The sequence below is a fragment of the Ciconia boyciana genome, chromosome 20 (genome assembly GCF_034638445.1).
Source record: "Ciconia boyciana chromosome 20, ASM3463844v1, whole genome shotgun sequence".
Classification (NCBI taxonomy): Eukaryota; Metazoa; Chordata; class Aves; order Ciconiiformes; family Ciconiidae; genus Ciconia; species Ciconia boyciana.
Window position 1 is genome coordinate 2,114,460 of NC_132953.1, and position 14,778 is coordinate 2,129,237.

General features: G+C 42.9%; 1 protein-coding gene across 13 annotated transcripts in view; it reads left to right on the forward strand.

Moving 5' to 3' along the window:
* PRDM10 (PR/SET domain 10) overlaps positions 1-14,778 on the forward strand; it is a 47,001-nt gene that overhangs the window by 21,372 nt on the left and 10,851 nt on the right. For all 13 annotated transcript variants that reach the window (XR_012045882.1, XM_072884425.1, XM_072884435.1 and 10 more), the window contains 7 exons: positions 760-832; positions 1,509-1,626; positions 2,599-2,728; positions 4,873-5,100; positions 10,615-10,962; positions 12,796-12,951; positions 13,985-14,164. Coding sequence is in view for 12 of the 13 variants with exons in the window: in XM_072884425.1 (XP_072740526.1) it covers positions 760-832; positions 1,509-1,626; positions 2,599-2,728; positions 4,873-5,100; positions 10,615-10,962; positions 12,796-12,951; positions 13,985-14,164 (1,233 nt within the window). In the remaining variant the exon portion in view is untranslated. The remainder of the gene's footprint in view (positions 1-759; positions 833-1,508; positions 1,627-2,598; positions 2,729-4,872; positions 5,101-10,614; positions 10,963-12,795; positions 12,952-13,984; positions 14,165-14,778) is intronic.

Consider the following 14,778-nt stretch of genomic DNA (forward strand, 5'->3'; position numbering starts at 1 on the left):
GCCCAGGTTTTTCATGCTGAAAAGCTGTTCGTGCCTTCTTTAAGAAATCGGTTCTAAAATTGAGCCTTTTTAATCAAACAGTAAGGTAAAATGAGAAATGATGCCAGAATTCTCAGCTAAATGTGAGCATCTGATTTAGGGCTCTAATAAACTTTGTCTTTCTGCCTTCTGTGGTTCTCTCTGCTGAAGGCTTCCTAAATCCCTTGTATAACGAAAGTGGGTCCAGCGTGCTACAGCCTGGCAGTTCTTTGTTTTGGGAAGCAGGACTGTATCGCTCCAATCCTTCAGAAGTTCAGAAACATTTTAAATGAGTCTGTATGGATGGTGCTGCCTATTGTCTATGTGAAGAGAGCAGGAAAGAAATGAGAAATCCCCCGAGTTAAAAACTTTTCCATTCCTCTTGGTACAACAAGTAACAGTACTCTGCTGACATCCATCCTTTACAATCATACAGTCAGGTCTAAAGAGATTAATCGTACTTCCTTTAGAGCTACTGGTAGCCATGTGAGATTAACATTCATATTAGGAGGCTATACCTTAAAATTAAATGGATATGCTTTCTGAGCAAAGCTCTTTTATTCCTCAGTGGGGGCATATTGATCTCAATAGGCTTTATTATTGAGGATGAAAGGCGCAATGAGAGTCAGTGGTTGAGGCGAATGAAGTGAATGTATTGCTTGAAAGCCATTTTCAAATGAATCCCCCTTAGTTCTGGTTCCATTTAGGAAAGTGTTCTGTTGTCTTGTATCCCTGCTGCAGGTGTGGTACGCTGCCTCTTACGCAGAGTTTGTGAACCAGAAGATCCATGACATATCTGAGGAGGAAAGGAAGGGTAACTTGGGCTCTTCTGCTCTCAGTTTTTGCAATGGGATGGTGGCTGGGTGGTGGTGTACTTAGTCGCAAGTATATGGCCTGTACAGTGCTCCCAGGTTTCTGCGAGGTTAAGAAAAGTTAAACCAAATCTAGGTTGTATTATTGGGACTTATTTCTGCTAAGTCTTCTCATGCTAATACCAATAATTTGACATTCTGCCTCAGTTTCTGGGAAGCATTAGGTTGCTGCTGGACAGAGGTATGTTTCTGTACTTGATGTCTGATGTTGAGTCTGTGTCATAAACTGATGTGCTGCTGCTTTAGATTGAGAAATTTCTCTTGACCTCCCCTAATTGTGGGAGGTCAACAACCCGAATTGCCAGAGGCCCAATCCTGTAGGTGCTCTTCCATACAGGAGTATATTTCAAAATCTCCCTGAATTTCAAGCAGCACATATAGTACATGTGAATTGTCCCCAGCGACCTTTTTGTCTTTCTCTGATGAGCTGTAGTCATGCCACAGTGCAGAGGGGATAAAAGCAAAGCTAAATGGAGCGGTGCGGGGTATTCTGCAGTCTGTCTAACCTTCAGGGGAGAAGTAAGGCCCACAGAGGACAGAAAGGCTTGGGGAAAAAAAATGAGGCGTTTAATTGGTGGCGACTGAAATGCTGTTATTGACATTTCCAATTGAACATAGTTCTCAGAGAGCAAGAGAAGAACTGGCCGTGTTATGAGTGCAATCGTCGTTTCATGAGCTCAGAGCAACTCCAGCAGCACCTCAACTCCCACGATGAGAAGCTGGACTTCTTCAGCAGGTACTGAAAGCTTTAGCTTTGTCTGTGCATCACTATGGTGCTTCCCCAGACTTGCAGAAAGGGGGGTCTTTGCCCTACAAATCTTACTGACCAACTTGGGTACCATGAGAGAACGGCTCAGCACCAGAAGGTAAGAATATGGCACCGAGAAGCCAACTGGTGTAAGAGACTTTGCGAAAGAAGTAGCGTGAGGGAAACAAATACCCCGTTGAAACTGGCAAGATTTTTTTGGTTTGCTTTTGGTTTTTTGCCAGTGACTTAAAAAATTTCAGTATTTCAGTACCACAGTATTGAAATACTGATGCTTCTCAGATGTATGCAGATACAGAGCTTGGAGACCAAGACTTCTCGTGCTTTGGCTCCTCGTTGGGCTGGCAAGATAGTTTATCCTGACCTATTAAAAGCGGAACCTTACAAACATCCATCAGAGAGCAGAAGACATTGGTGCCGCCTTCTTCCTGAAACTTAGCAAGTGGCTGCATTTTGTTTTATTTTTTTTCTTTTTTGACACAGAAAATTGTTCCCTTCAGTTTACTGCCTGACATCAATGGCTAAGTGCCTTTTTGGGGAGGGACATTATGGCTTCGGGTTTTAAATTGGTTTCCTTGTGCACTTGTTCCATCTAGCTGAAAATGCGTTCCAGCACACTGTACACTGGGGTGTTGGAAGTAGGAGAGTTGCCATGGCTTCTAGCAAGTCCTCTGCCAGTAGTCCTCTCGGTCCCACGATTAGTGAAATAAATTTTAATGCGTTCTGGACTTTGATTTCTCATAGAGCACAAAATAAATAGATACCGGCCAGTACCCTATTTTTTCGCTGCCAGAATTTCTTCAGGTTTTATTATTTACTGCAGGCCATTGTTACTGAGTTGAATGGGTGAATAGCGATGCTGAGAAAGAATGCATAAAATCAGTGGAGCTTCCAAATCCATCTTTTTTCTGTCTCTAACCTGGAGCACTATGTATTCTGCAGAGCCAGAGGCCGAGGTCGTGGGCGAGGAAAGAGGAGGTTTGGACCAGGCAGACGCCCAGGGCGCCCTCCCAAATTCATGCGTATGGAAGTAACCAGTGAAAATGGGGAAAAGTGTGAAGAAGGGACGCAGGTATATTTTTGGCGATGGGGAGGAGGAAAAAAGAAAAATCACGTGGGATGCAAACTCCTGACTAAAAGAATTTGGGGCATCAGTGTAAATTGAGGGTGTGCTTTCGGTTTATACCCAAGTAATTCTTGGTTTTCTAGCTGTGATTCTCTGCCAGGGGAGCACACTACTTTCCTTCTATAAAAACCTGTAAAATCACTTGCATTTCTACAGCAACTTTCATCCCAAAGCACTTAGCAGTGAGATAGGTTATTGCAGCAGTTTAGCAGCGTCACAAAGGTAATTTAGACAGTAAAACTGTAATGGGAATTTAGGTTCGCATTTGTCCTTTCTGGAACGTGAGGTCAGAGTCTGCTCTTCTAACTGTTGCTGGTAGAATTAAATCAGTTTGAGCTATGATTCTTTATGATGCTTTAATATTAACAAAAGAGCCTTCTGTAGGCATTCTTCTTGCAAAATGTTCTCTTGCTTGTGGCTGTTGGTTGTGTTCTGTAGGGACCTAATGTGACCAATTTATCTAAGTAAAATGCTAAACGCTCTCTGATGCTGACCATGCTTAGGTTACCAGCAAGTCCTGTTACGAAAGGTGTCACAAGGGATCAGTGGCTCTGTTTTATGACTTAGCTGAAAGCTGATACCTGGAGTGGTAGTTTTCCTCTGGCATCTCACGGGGTCATGGTTCAGTGCTGACTCGGAGGGAAGAATGTATACGTTGCCCATGAATGCCTGCTGCTCGTTTTCCAAGCATGCAGAATTGCCTTAAATGTTGCATTAAGTGCAGACAGTTGCGAGATCACCCTCTTTGCAAGCTGACGTGACCCAAGCCAGCTCCATTTAGACAAGTAAGCATAATGCTGTGCCCAAACTCTTAACTCCGGAGAGACAGGGCTTACTGGATGCAGTCCCATGCTAATGTGTCTGAATGGCCTCTGGACTGGAGGTGGCTCACATCCTGCCAGCTTGGAGTGTGGCCCAGAGCTAGCTCACGTGTGTCTATACAGCCGAGCAGGGCCACAGTTATGTCCCAAGCCTTTGGAGGTCTGCCCGCCTCGCTAATGATTAGGCACGAGTTCATCTGCCTGAAAACTTGAGACTCAGGATGCTGTGAGCACAGTTTAGTGTCAGCAAGTGTGGAAACTTGCCACCTAGAGCAGGACTGGACATTTGGCTGCTGTATTGCTCTACGAAGTGTCTCTATTGGGTAAGCATTCCTGGTTTCTAACAGCTGCGCTCCTTCTGGCACCTCCCTGTTTTTCTTCTCCCACACCTGCTTTTGTGCTTTGACAGTACCAGCTGATACACTTCTGGCGCTCTGTTTCCTAGCTTGTGCTTTTAAGTTTCCTTAGTTGCATTAAGTGACGTCAAGGAAGGATCTATGTTTTTTTTTTTTTTTCTTGTAATACGAGAGGATTCCATCCCAGAGGAGTTAATGGAATTTATATGGAAAGAATGTAGATGTTTCGATATGTGCTTCCTGCTCCCAACACTCTCCCTTTTTGTTTATGCTAATGCAAAAAAAGGAGGAAAACAGCTTTGTGTGATAAATATAAGTGATGTATGCAGCTGGGTAGATGAGAGTATGCAGAGCTTGTAAACTGGATAGCAAAACACACAGTGCACAGTATATAATGATCTCGTTTGTCACTCTTCAGTTCAGCACTCCAGCTAGTTTGTTAGAAAGGAGAAGACCCTGCCTAACAATACATGATAATGTTTCAAAGTGACAACAGTTTCAACGAGACAGAAATTCTCTGCTTTCCCTGGTCTGTGCTAGTCGCTTTGGTCGTAAAATTTCTCGCAGGTCAGCCTTACGTCATCTTTGGTCGAAGCGGTAATAACCATGAGTGCAGAACAACTTGCTTGGCTATTAACAGCTGGATCATTTAAATTGTCTGTGTCCAATCAGACAATATGATGGCCAAGAGTCGCCTACCTATAGCACTTCTTCCCTGGCGCTCTGAATGTTGTAGGTGGAGGTGATCTGCTGAGAGCATCAATGGAACACAGTAGGAAAGCGTTAGCGTAGCCACATTTTGTTTATAGCTCGTGATTAAATACGTAGGAATCTTGTTGTCTGCTGAGTATTATCAAAGCATCTTTCAGTGGGTGGGGGGAATAATCACTGGTTGTATGATTTGCGATTTCAGGACTTGCTGCATTTTTCCAGCAAGGGGCAGTTTGATGAGGCCGGACAAGCCACACTCAATGGGTTGGAGCAGCAGGAGCAGACTCCAGTGCCATCAGAGACGCAGGCGGCACTGGAGCAGCAGTCAGAAAACCACCCGCTCCAAATCCAGCCGCAGCATGATGAGAGCACGGTGCCTACGCAGAGCACCATGACAGCAGATGACATGAGGCGAGCAAAGCGTATCAGGGTAAGCAAAGAGGATGGCGGATCACGTCTTCTCTCACCCTCTCCATTTGCCGTAACCCAGAGAATGCCGGACCTGCCAGCCAGGACCAGCTGGTCTCTTTCTCTCATTGTTGTATCCGTTTCCAAATCCTGAATCAAGCATCTCATTCCTAGCAATTTTCTTTGCACTGAGAGGAAGACAAATCTCATGTAAAGAGCTAGTATCTCGTGAGATGCTAGTGAGAACTGGTCACCAATTGGAGCTGATTCAATTCCAGCACAGTAATTCTTTCATAGGAACACAGTCCCTCCAAGCTGGCAAGCAGGAGTGCTTCAAACAGCCGGCTGAATCATGGTACTGTGGCACAGAGTAATGACTTGTTCACAGCACCATCTGTGTCACTCGGAACTCTTGTCTTGCAAATAGTTGCCAAAGAGGAACCACGACCTCAGTTTAGATCCACTTAGTTGATGATGATGATGATGATATTTAGTGATAAAGTCCTTTCTTGGGTTAGAAAAACCTGCCTGTCTCTGTGAGATTAAAACCTGTGCTAAGAGCTTTGTGTACTGACAGCAAACACTTTGAGCCTGAGCTTTGTGTCAACTGGGTGAGCTGTTTTTTCTCTACTGTGTGTGGGAGGGAAATGATTCAAGCAAATAATCCTTCAAGCCGTGTAACTGTGAGATTGGTTTATTTAGCCTAAAATCTTTTTCTTTTTCTTCCATGTGTAAAATTTTGATTACAGAAAGGAACAGCTGCAATTGGGGTAAGACTTCATTTTTAGGGGATAAGAAAGGATTAGAAAAGAGTTGAGTAACTGTTCCATAGAGGAAGATGTTGAGCCAAATTTTGCTCTCAGTTTATAGCAATATATATGCGAGACCAGTGGTGGTGTTACCCCATAAATGCAGCAGCGTATCTTGAAGGAAGAATTTAGCTCAGGCGCGTTAGAACTGCAGAATTTTTAACTATGTAAAATGCTTGCACTCCCTGAATGACAAGTTTCTACCAGTAATTTGATTTTCATATGTTAAAAGCTTGGGGGATTTTTACTGAATGTATTGAAGGGTGGATAACAGAGTACAAAGGCAGATGCTGAGTTTTGACAGTAAAGAGCTTGGGTATTTACTGCTTACGATATGCCACAACCTCCTCAGTAGAAAGTCGAGGCCTGGGTGTGATGGGAAGAGAAAGTGTTGCCTGTTTCCCCAAACTTTGGAACCCAAGATGGGAACTTAAGATCTTCTTAAACAGTAAATGTGGGAGGAAAGGGATAGAAATTCTGAAGTTACTTCTTTGTCTTGTGACTTAGCTTTTGTTCCCTGGAAATTCAGCACAAATGGATGACAACTAAGAGGAGCGCGGTGGTGGTTTAGTCCTTGGTGACGTGTTTGTATTGCCAAATCTCCCTACCTTCCCATACATCTGGCAGCTCGTGTTCCGCAGAGTTCTGGAGATGTTTCAAGATAGGGGCACTGGCAGAATGGCAGATGGATGGTTACATAGGACCTTTCCATATTGCATCAGACTGTGAGCAATGAGAAATTGAGATAAGACTAAACTAGCAAGCATTATTTTTTTTTTTTAAGCACTGAAAAATCACAGCAAGCTCTAGCACCCAATGCAATTCAACTATTCACAGCACCTTCTTATAATAACATGCACTTAACATTACAAGCAAGCAAACATTTAGTTTTAAGATGTGTAGTAGATCATTCGCTTCCAAAGAACAGGTAGAAAGTCTTGACTCCCGATTATGATCTGGACACCTGTGTAGGTCTAGTTCTTCCTTATTACTTATGTAGGACTGAATTTTCAAAAACAATAGTTCTTTGTGAATTGCTTCAACTTTTCTAAGGTTTAAGGCAGTGATGCTCTGAGAGTGCTTTCATTCTAGCTGGAAGCACTGATCTCTGGTGCCCCTGGGTTCAAGTCCTGATAGGATCAGTTCATTTTTCAGCCTCTGCTTTAGAGCCTGTGGAGTTTCCTTGGAGATCAGACCTTAAATATGGCAGTCATGTCCTTAGTATTGAAAAGAGATACACCTACCCTTCAAGATACTCTTGTAACAAATTAGAGGAACGTGTGGTCCACAGCCAAAATGAATATTTGTTTTTAATTCAGGTCTGGGCAGCGTCCCGAATGTCTGTGGGCTGATCCCAGAAACATCTGCATTTCCAAATTGCTTTGCTTTTTTTTTTTTTTTTTTACATACAGACCAGATCCTAAAATGTCCTTTGTGTAGGTGACTGCTTTACTTAGAGGAAACAACTGGCAGGGACAGGGATATGATTTGGAGAGCATAGTCGCTTCCTTCGTGCTGAAAGAAATGCAACTGGTTGTATAATGAAGAGAAGAACCGTAAGATGAGGTTAAAAAAAAAAAAAGTCCCGACTCCTTAACTTTTGCACTCTTCCAATCCTTGCCCTGATGTCATCCTGCAACAGCTAAAACATCAGTGTGTTATCACATTATTCTCATAGTAAATCCAAAACACAGCATTATACCAGCTACTAGGAAGAAAATTAACTCTATCCCAGCCAAAGCCAGGACACCTAATTATTCCCTTCTCCTAAAAGCATTTGATTCTCACTGGGGCTCTGCAGTACGCATTACATCATTATTAATCAACTCTGAGAAAACACGAAAGGTCACAAAACACCTTTGAGATTATCTGTGGTTTTTATCTTTGCCCTTTAACTCCCCTTGGGCAGTTATTAACTACAGGGTAAACCTTGAAGATCTGCTTAGTGTTTCCTGAGGCAAAAACCTCAAAGGAGTTTTGCCTGAGTAAAGAGTAAACTCCAGTGTGAAGAGCTGGCCCTCGTAGTGACCCGCAGAAGCGTGACTATTGCAGAAGTCAAGGCTTCTGTTTTAAAGTCCATTGCATAACATAAGTATTTTTCTCTCCCTCAATGCTGCCTGCTCAGCTGGAGCTGCAGGTAGGTTTGGTTTTTTGTTTCGTTGGGTTTTTGCTGTATCTAATCGAATGGTACGTAACAACATCACCTTCCATGTTGTTTTGTCCAACTTCTGTTTAGTGTCTCCTGATTGACCCCGCATCGTAAATTGTCACATTTGTTCTTCTTTAAGCAACCAATGTCCAGAACTAAGTGTTATCTGAATAACAATTTGCGTTCTTCTAGTTCTTTTCATACCAATTAATTGCAAATTTAAGGTGAATATTATAGGAGTAAACTGCTTGGATGAAGTACTATAATATCCATCTTAAAGTTCTGGAGGATTTGTTTACGCAATTGTTTGCACTGGATCCGTGTTATCAGTTAATGAGACAACACTTAGTTCTCTCTTTCTGTTTTTATAGTTGGTAGTTTATCTAAGCAAAGAGCAGTAAAAGGTTTCACCCTTCTGCAGCCTTGGAGATAGCAATGGGACTATGTCGATTTACATGGTGTAGAAGTCTGGCCTGCTATCTTACCAGTCAGATTGTTGGGGGTTACAAATAGCAAAGTACAGTAATAGTGGAGTTAAGAACTTGAAGTGCATTTCTTCATCTGTTTTTGGTTTATTAGCATAGCCTTGTAGGTAAGGGGAAAATTATATACTCTCACTCTAAGCAACATGTTCATTTTTGCACAGCGCATGTCTGTCTTTCCCACTCAACGGTGTGACTTACAGCAGATCCCTGTATTTCCCATTGGCTCCGCTTCTCCACTTGTAAAATGGAGAATGGAGATGACGACAATTCATGGGAGGGCTCATTTGGGGCTCCTGTATGAAACAGTTAGCTTTTTTAACAGCAAAACGGTTGCTCTCACGTTCCTTTTTCTGGAATGAAAGTATAGGTTTCCCTCTGCAGTTCAGATGGTGAAAAGGATCGTTCAGGTTCACTAATTTAATCTCTAGCACAGCATTTCACAGTATTCCCAAGGTGTTTCCCTCATTCCAGCAGAAAAGCTCCTAACTTTACTTTCTCAGTGTCAGCTGTTGGCGCACACTTAAGGGACACGGCAAATGTCAGCCCAGACATTCCCACAAGAAAAGGAGAGAGGAAACCAGGGAAATCTGTTTGCAGAAATCTTGAATGTATCTCATGGAGAAGTATGTAATACTGAACGTGTGTAAGCACAGCTGCCAGCAACGTTCCAGCGCTATTTCTCTAACCATTGTGATGTAGATTCTGTGTGTAACATCTGAAAAGAGAAGACATCAATAAATGCTGATGTATAGATCTTGTTTTGGAGAAGAGGAAATATTCCTTAGACTTCTGGCAGAGAAATGGCAATATTGCAGTGTACTTTCACTACGGTATGAGCGATAGTGGGCTGTGGGATTTCATGCACGCAGAGGTATGACTTACTTCCAGCTTTGCAACTAACTATCCAACATAAAAGTTCTCATCCGCTATTGAGATGCAGGCGCGGGGCACACTTGCCTATTTCTACAGGCAACGCGTCCAGCAGCATCGGTTCCTCCAGCAAACGGTGCTGGTATCAGGACTGGGATGGCTCTATAGCATTGATCTGAAGGGGAGGAAGGGAAGAGAGGACAACTGTGAAATGTTACAGAAAAGGTAGACTGAAGGAAAAACGCACCAAAGCAAAGCAGGGACTGAGAAGAGAAATTGTGCATAGTAGGAGTGGAGAAAAATGGAGAAGAGCAGCCCAGTATAATAAATTTTAAAATTAATGTCTGCACAACCTGCATTATGCTCAATTCACAATATTCTTAAAGTTTCTTGCAATACCAAGCAAAGCAATTTCAAGTTTGACTGTGTATAATCAACTACCCTTTGAGAAGACAACAGAATTTATCAGAGTTCCTCTTGATTTAGCACCAGTGTGTTTGCCTTTCATCTTTCTTCTTCGTTTTCAGGCTCTCGCACATGATACATGCTAAATGGCAAAGACAGGCGAATTGCTCACAAGTTCTTACCCGTTGCTTGTAAACCTGCCATTCTGCCCCTGCTGTAATGTTTTGAAACTGTAATCTTCTTTTGGATAATAACAAAAAGGTTGAACGTGTGTTCCACCAGAAGTTTTCCAGACAATGCTAAACCACTGCTGCACATCTCTGTGGTGATCTTTGGTGCAGAAGCTGATTTTGTAAAGGGCTGTGGAATTTCACAAACCCTGCTCCTGCGTGAAAGACAGGGCGTTAGCTTGCCCTTCCTTTTGTATAGTGGCTGAACTGTTGACCCAATCCCCAAAAATCAGCTGGGATTGCAGCTTTTCTCAGGCCCAGGTCTGTACTTCAGAGAGGACTTAGTTTTATTTTACAGAAAAATGCCATGCTAAAGACAAAAGTTAGCTAAATCAGCAGAAAACAGGGACTGGAGAGGAAACTCCTGCATTGTGTTTTTCTAACTCAGTGTGTAATTGCAGGTATATCCCTTAACTTCTGCCTGTCGCAGCCTCCCCTTCTGTAAAATGGAGACAGTATCTATAACGCAAAAGCATTTTTTGAAGGTTAGGTTCACTGATCGTCTGGTGTATTCAATCTTGAAGACATTTGGCTGTGGAATCTCTACATAATAATCAAAGCTAATGGTCTCTTTGACATTTCTTTCAGAATGCAGCTCTTCAGCACCTCTTCATACGGAAATCCTTTCGCCCGTTCAAATGCCTCCAGTGTGGGAAGGCCTTCCGCGAAAAGGACAAACTGGATCAGCATTTGCGGTTTCATGGACGGGAAGGGAACTGCCCTTTGACTTGTGACATCTGCAACAAGGGCTTCATCAACAGCGGTGCTCTCGAGAGCCACATGAAGTTCCACATGGACCAGAAAACATACTCCTGCATTTTCTGTCCCGAGTCCTTTGACCGCTTGGATCTGCTTAAAGATCATGTGGCCATCCATGTCAATGATGGCTACTTCACCTGCCCTACCTGCAAAAAACGCTTTCCAGATTTTATCCAGGTGAGATGCTGTACTGATTTGAAGCACTGCCTTCTGGGTCTCTTGCGAGCGCTCTGTTTATGAATTTTTCAGTACTGTTCTTGTGTAACGCTGCACGTCAGTTCATTCTCACAAGATAAAGGGGTCCATGTCCCTCAAACTAAAAAGGAAGAGTGACCAAGCATTGCTAGATGTTGTCTTATGCCATTGAAGTACTCTTTCCACTCAATCATCAGATGTGGTACTTCAATCTGGCACTAGAAGGCCCTGTACTGTGGGAGGGGTGGTCCCTTGTCCCCAGAAAATGCCTAAAGCAGAGATCTTGACTACATTTGGTCGGTACAGATCCAAGGCACAAAAAGGAATGGTCTTTTAGTGTATGCAGCTTGTACTTGAATACACCTGGTCCTTTGTTGTTAATACTCTGAACCCAAACAAATTGTGGTTTTACATGATACAAATATCTTTTAATCCCCTGACTGTTTTTGTCAGGGTAATTCATTTGAACACCTCGCAGAAATGCCAGAACAGATCAGGATACTCGGCTTCCTGACTTCCCTCCTGGGCTTCAGCTGGGTACTTTATTCCTCCTCTTCTCTGCACACTGCTTAGGAGAGGTTGCACTGGAGTAGTGAGTAATGTAACTGCTTTGTGCAGTGTGCAGAGCCATTGGAGAAGATCGTTAATAGAATTTAAGGATGCTATTTCGATGTTCGGCAAGAAAAAGCTGAGATGTACCATGTACATATTCATTATCCTTCATATGGACAAAGAGCTTGATATGTCTTGCTGAGCTGTCTGACTTAAATTGAAACGTAGAAATCCAGTTTATGTCAAGTAATAGGAACTGATAGACTATCCAATAGGCTAAAGAGGAAAGGATGGGGAAAAGTGATTTACTAATATAATTCCATCCCGGCAAAAAACCTTTATCTTCTGTAAATGTTGAACAAGGGAAAATGTTGATGATTCAGAAATGCTGTACTGCAACCTAATTCCCCATAAACTTTCTCGTGAAACTGAGCCAGTCAGAAGAAGGTCCCCTGGCTTTTTTTCTAGCTATTCAGCTCTATTTTGGAATTTAAAGATGATTTTTTTTCATGTGGTGCTATGTGAATAATTAAGTCTAGTCACCATAGATTGCTGCCTACTTAAATACTTTTATGTGGAGCAGATAAAGATACCAAGTTGTTCCATTTGTGATTAGTATTAGAAGATGGTGAAGAATTAATTAGAGGTCCATTTCTTGAATAGTGCTTGGATTTCAAATGTCAAACCTCATTAGTTACTTTATGGGGGAAAAAAATCCCACTAGATGCTTGAAGAGGTCAAGGGTATTCCCAAAGTATGCAAAAGTATTTGCCATTCAGGAATGGCATGCAAATGCTTTTCTATGTAAGTTTTTGTTTTTCCCATTGTAATTGCAAGCTCATTCTCTCTGATTGAAAGGAATTAGTCCTTGCGTTTAGATTTCTTATAAATGGAGAAAAGATAATGAACCTCAGATGATCGTGTTAACTCAAGGATGATTCAGTAAAACTGGTACATCATGGACTTTTGCTGCTCATTAAGTGCTCAACTATGCAATAGCTGATGCCTTCAAGAATCAGTCTTGAGGAAATGAAATTGTCCATCCAGATGGATCACAAAGATGTTACGGCTCTATAGAAACTATTGCCAAGATGTCAGCTGTTCTGATAAAATACTTTTTAAGTCAAAGCAGATTAGAGAACTCTTAGAATGCTTTTCCTGTCTCTTTTTTTTTTTCCTTTTTGCTAAGAGTTTCCTAGACTGTTTTACCACGCTCTCTTCTCTTTTGAATAAATTCAATTTTTCTATGATCTGCAACTCTAGGTCAAGAAACACGTACGCAGTTTCCACTCAGAAAAGATTTACCAGTGTACGGAATGTGACAAGGCCTTCTGCCGACCTGACAAGCTGCGACTCCATATGTTGCGACACTCAGACCGCAAAGACTTCCTGTGCTCCACGTGTGGCAAGCAGTTCAAGGTAAGATGACTCCTGACTGGATCATTCCTGATACAGGTGGACAACACCATTCTTTACCCTCCTTCAAGTAGGCAAGCTCGTGTTCTCAAAGGTGGAAGAAACTAACGTGTGTAAACATGCTAGACGTGCCCGCAAGTTGCCTGCGCTGCTTTGTGTCGTGTGTGAGCTACGACGTTCATTTCTGACGGACAAGGGGCAAGATCCAGCCCAGCATGCTCTGCTGTAACAGGGTGTCTCATCTGTGAGATCTTATTTCTAATAATCTAATAGCAAAGAAAGTTTCATCTGCTCCTTAAGAACTGGGTCATTATACAGCTCAATTGCCAGGGCCTTGGGTTGTATTGCTTTTATCAGTTTAGTTAAGAAAACTTCTTGCTGATACCAATGGATTAATAATATTCGTGGCCGAGGTGCCTGTGCACATGGGATGCATCTTGTCAGCACGTGACATCCAGATGCCTTTCCAGATCCCTCCAGTACAGACGGAGCAGACTGTGAGCCAGGTAGGCCATGGTGGCAGCAGCCTGCTCCTTGTCACTTTGTTTCTTACAGGATACTGAGGGACTGGATACTTTTGGGTGAAGCAGCACATTCTAGACAGTGTGTGTCCGGAGACGCTGGATTGCATCTGGGCAGTAGGTTCAGTGCCATTGTAGGACTTGAGGTCCTCCTCGGTCAAGAGCATTATTTGATGCAAATTTGCAGCCGTACAGAGTTGAGCACTAATGTTTTAGATAAATTCAAAGACAAGCCAGAGCGGAGGGGTTCGTTCTCACTGAGTCTGCTAAACTAGCATTAGTTTGGCTCCTGCTTTTGTGGCTGAGCAACCTCAGCTTGGTTTGAAGGATAGACCTAAGCTCAAAGGGTTCCTGCTGAGCTGTCCAAAACTGAGAATGCAACTCTCTCTCACAGCAGCACTGGAGAGGAAAAGTCAAGAGAGATCTTTGAACAACTTACATTGTGGCTCTTCCTTGGAACAGGTAGTAAGGCAGTAAGTGGTGCTGATATTTTTCTCCCCGATTGTCTTTCCTAGAGGAAAGACAAGCTGCGAGAGCACATGCAGAGGATGCACAACCCGGAGAGGGAGGCCAAGAAAGCTGATCGAATCAGCCGCTCAAAAACGTTCAAGCCTCGGATAGCTTCCACCGACTACGAAAGCTTCATGTTCAAGTGCCGACTCTGTATGATGGGTTTCCGCCGGAGGGGCATGTTGGTGAGTGTCTGTGTGCTCTAGCTTCTCTTACAACTTCTGTACTCAATTTTGATGAATAGTTAAGGAATACAGATGGAATTCCAATGGTTGGAACACAAGGATGCTGTGAAAGTGGGAGAATGTTGTAGCTGAGTTGAGATTATATATCTTTTTTTTTTTTTAAAACTGTGTGTCTTGTCTCTTCAGCAAACGTGTGCCTTTGCATATTTCATTGCCTATGTTGTATGTCTGGTTGTCACTACCGTATCTCAACACTAATGCTGATTGGTGTCATGCATTTAGCAGAACATGAGATTAATATATTGCCTAGTTCAGCCTTACTGCCTCAGTTTTCCTGACTCTTTCCTATTTTTTGGTTTCTCCCCCTTCTTGAGGGGCCTCTCCTGGCCGTGCCCTGTAACTGCCACTGCGTAAAGGGTGTTATGCAGCCAGAGATCTTATTTGCAAATACTTCATGAGGGTTGTTATCTCTGCTAGCAAAGGCCTCCCTGGGCAGAGGTCCTTTACATTGCCTCACTCTCAGCTGCAAGTGAGTTCTGGCAAGCTATTTTACCCCTCCCCATCTTAGTTTGATTAGAGAAACTGTAAAGGAGATCTAGCAAGACCATGTTTAC